A 944-nucleotide genomic window follows, 5' to 3' on the forward strand; every position below is an offset into this window, starting at 1 on the left:
TACAAAGTGGCATTTTCTTAAACTTTATTGTGAAAGTGTAACCCCATCAAAAACGACGTTATTTATTGACATTTTCTTCCGCCCGGCTAAACCTAATCTGTAACAGCAAGTAAAACGTTTTAGATATAGAAATACTGTTCAGTGCGTTTTGCTTCAACGTTAAAGAAAAACAAAAAAGTATAGATTAACTTAAAAAATAAAAATAAGCAATACACTATATTTTTCCATATTCTGTACCTGCATTTGAGAGCATCATTTGCAGTGGATACCCATATGCAAAATCTGTGGAAAGCAACCCATATAAAGTAGCTCCAAATCTTATTCCGGCCCTGTGGTGAAGTTCAAACAATGAGTTGTATGATATATTGACAAACATGACCACATGGTCGTCCATGGGATGTGGAACAGGAACTGTCTTAGTACTCCATGACGATATTGACTTTCCATTCAATCTAAGTCCACTTGTATTGTTTCTTTTTACTGTTATAGCTACAGTACTTTCAGAATTAAAATATTTCTGAGTAACAAACGTGTACGAGTCGACAAATTGGTCAATTCCTTGCACATTTGTCATGAATGGATCGCCATTCATATTTTCGTTATCTACACAATACTGCACAACATTTATTGGCTTGTTTGAAATTATCACCGCTGGATCAGAACCAAACAATATTTCAACTTGCGAGCCTTGGTTCATGTATTCAGCAAAGTGATTAGTGCTGTTGTAAAAATGTATTACAGTACCGTCCTGGTCTGCATATACTCTCACAATGAAATAGTTATGGGGAAAGATAGGAGACACTATGAATTTTCTGCTCCAGTACTTTGTCGGAATCATTTGTTCCACAATATATTCCCAGTCACCTTGTTCAATTGGTATTTTGACATAGGAAACCCCTGAGGTTACTGCTACTGGTTTATTACTGGTTATAACAGCACCGCTA

General features: G+C 35.9%; 1 protein-coding gene across 1 annotated transcript; it reads right to left on the reverse strand.

The window, feature by feature from the left end:
• Positions 1-214: 214 nt before the first annotated feature.
• LOC128551539 (uncharacterized) lies at positions 215-838 on the reverse strand. The gene has a single exon (XM_053532437.1). It carries the CDS (start codon positions 836-838, stop codon positions 215-217), a length of 624 nt encoding a protein of 207 aa, XP_053388412.1.
• Positions 839-944: the final 106 nt, after the last annotated feature.

The sequence above is a fragment of the Mercenaria mercenaria genome, unplaced genomic scaffold, assembly GCF_021730395.1.
Source record: "Mercenaria mercenaria strain notata unplaced genomic scaffold, MADL_Memer_1 contig_1249, whole genome shotgun sequence".
NCBI classification, from domain to species: domain Eukaryota; kingdom Metazoa; phylum Mollusca; class Bivalvia; order Venerida; family Veneridae; genus Mercenaria; species Mercenaria mercenaria.

Bases quoted from the DNA above. Each gene is read 5' to 3' on its own strand.
- LOC128551539 (XM_053532437.1), bottom strand. From the start codon at position 838: ATGATTCCGACAAAGTACTGGAGCAGAAAATTCATAGTGTCTCCTATC.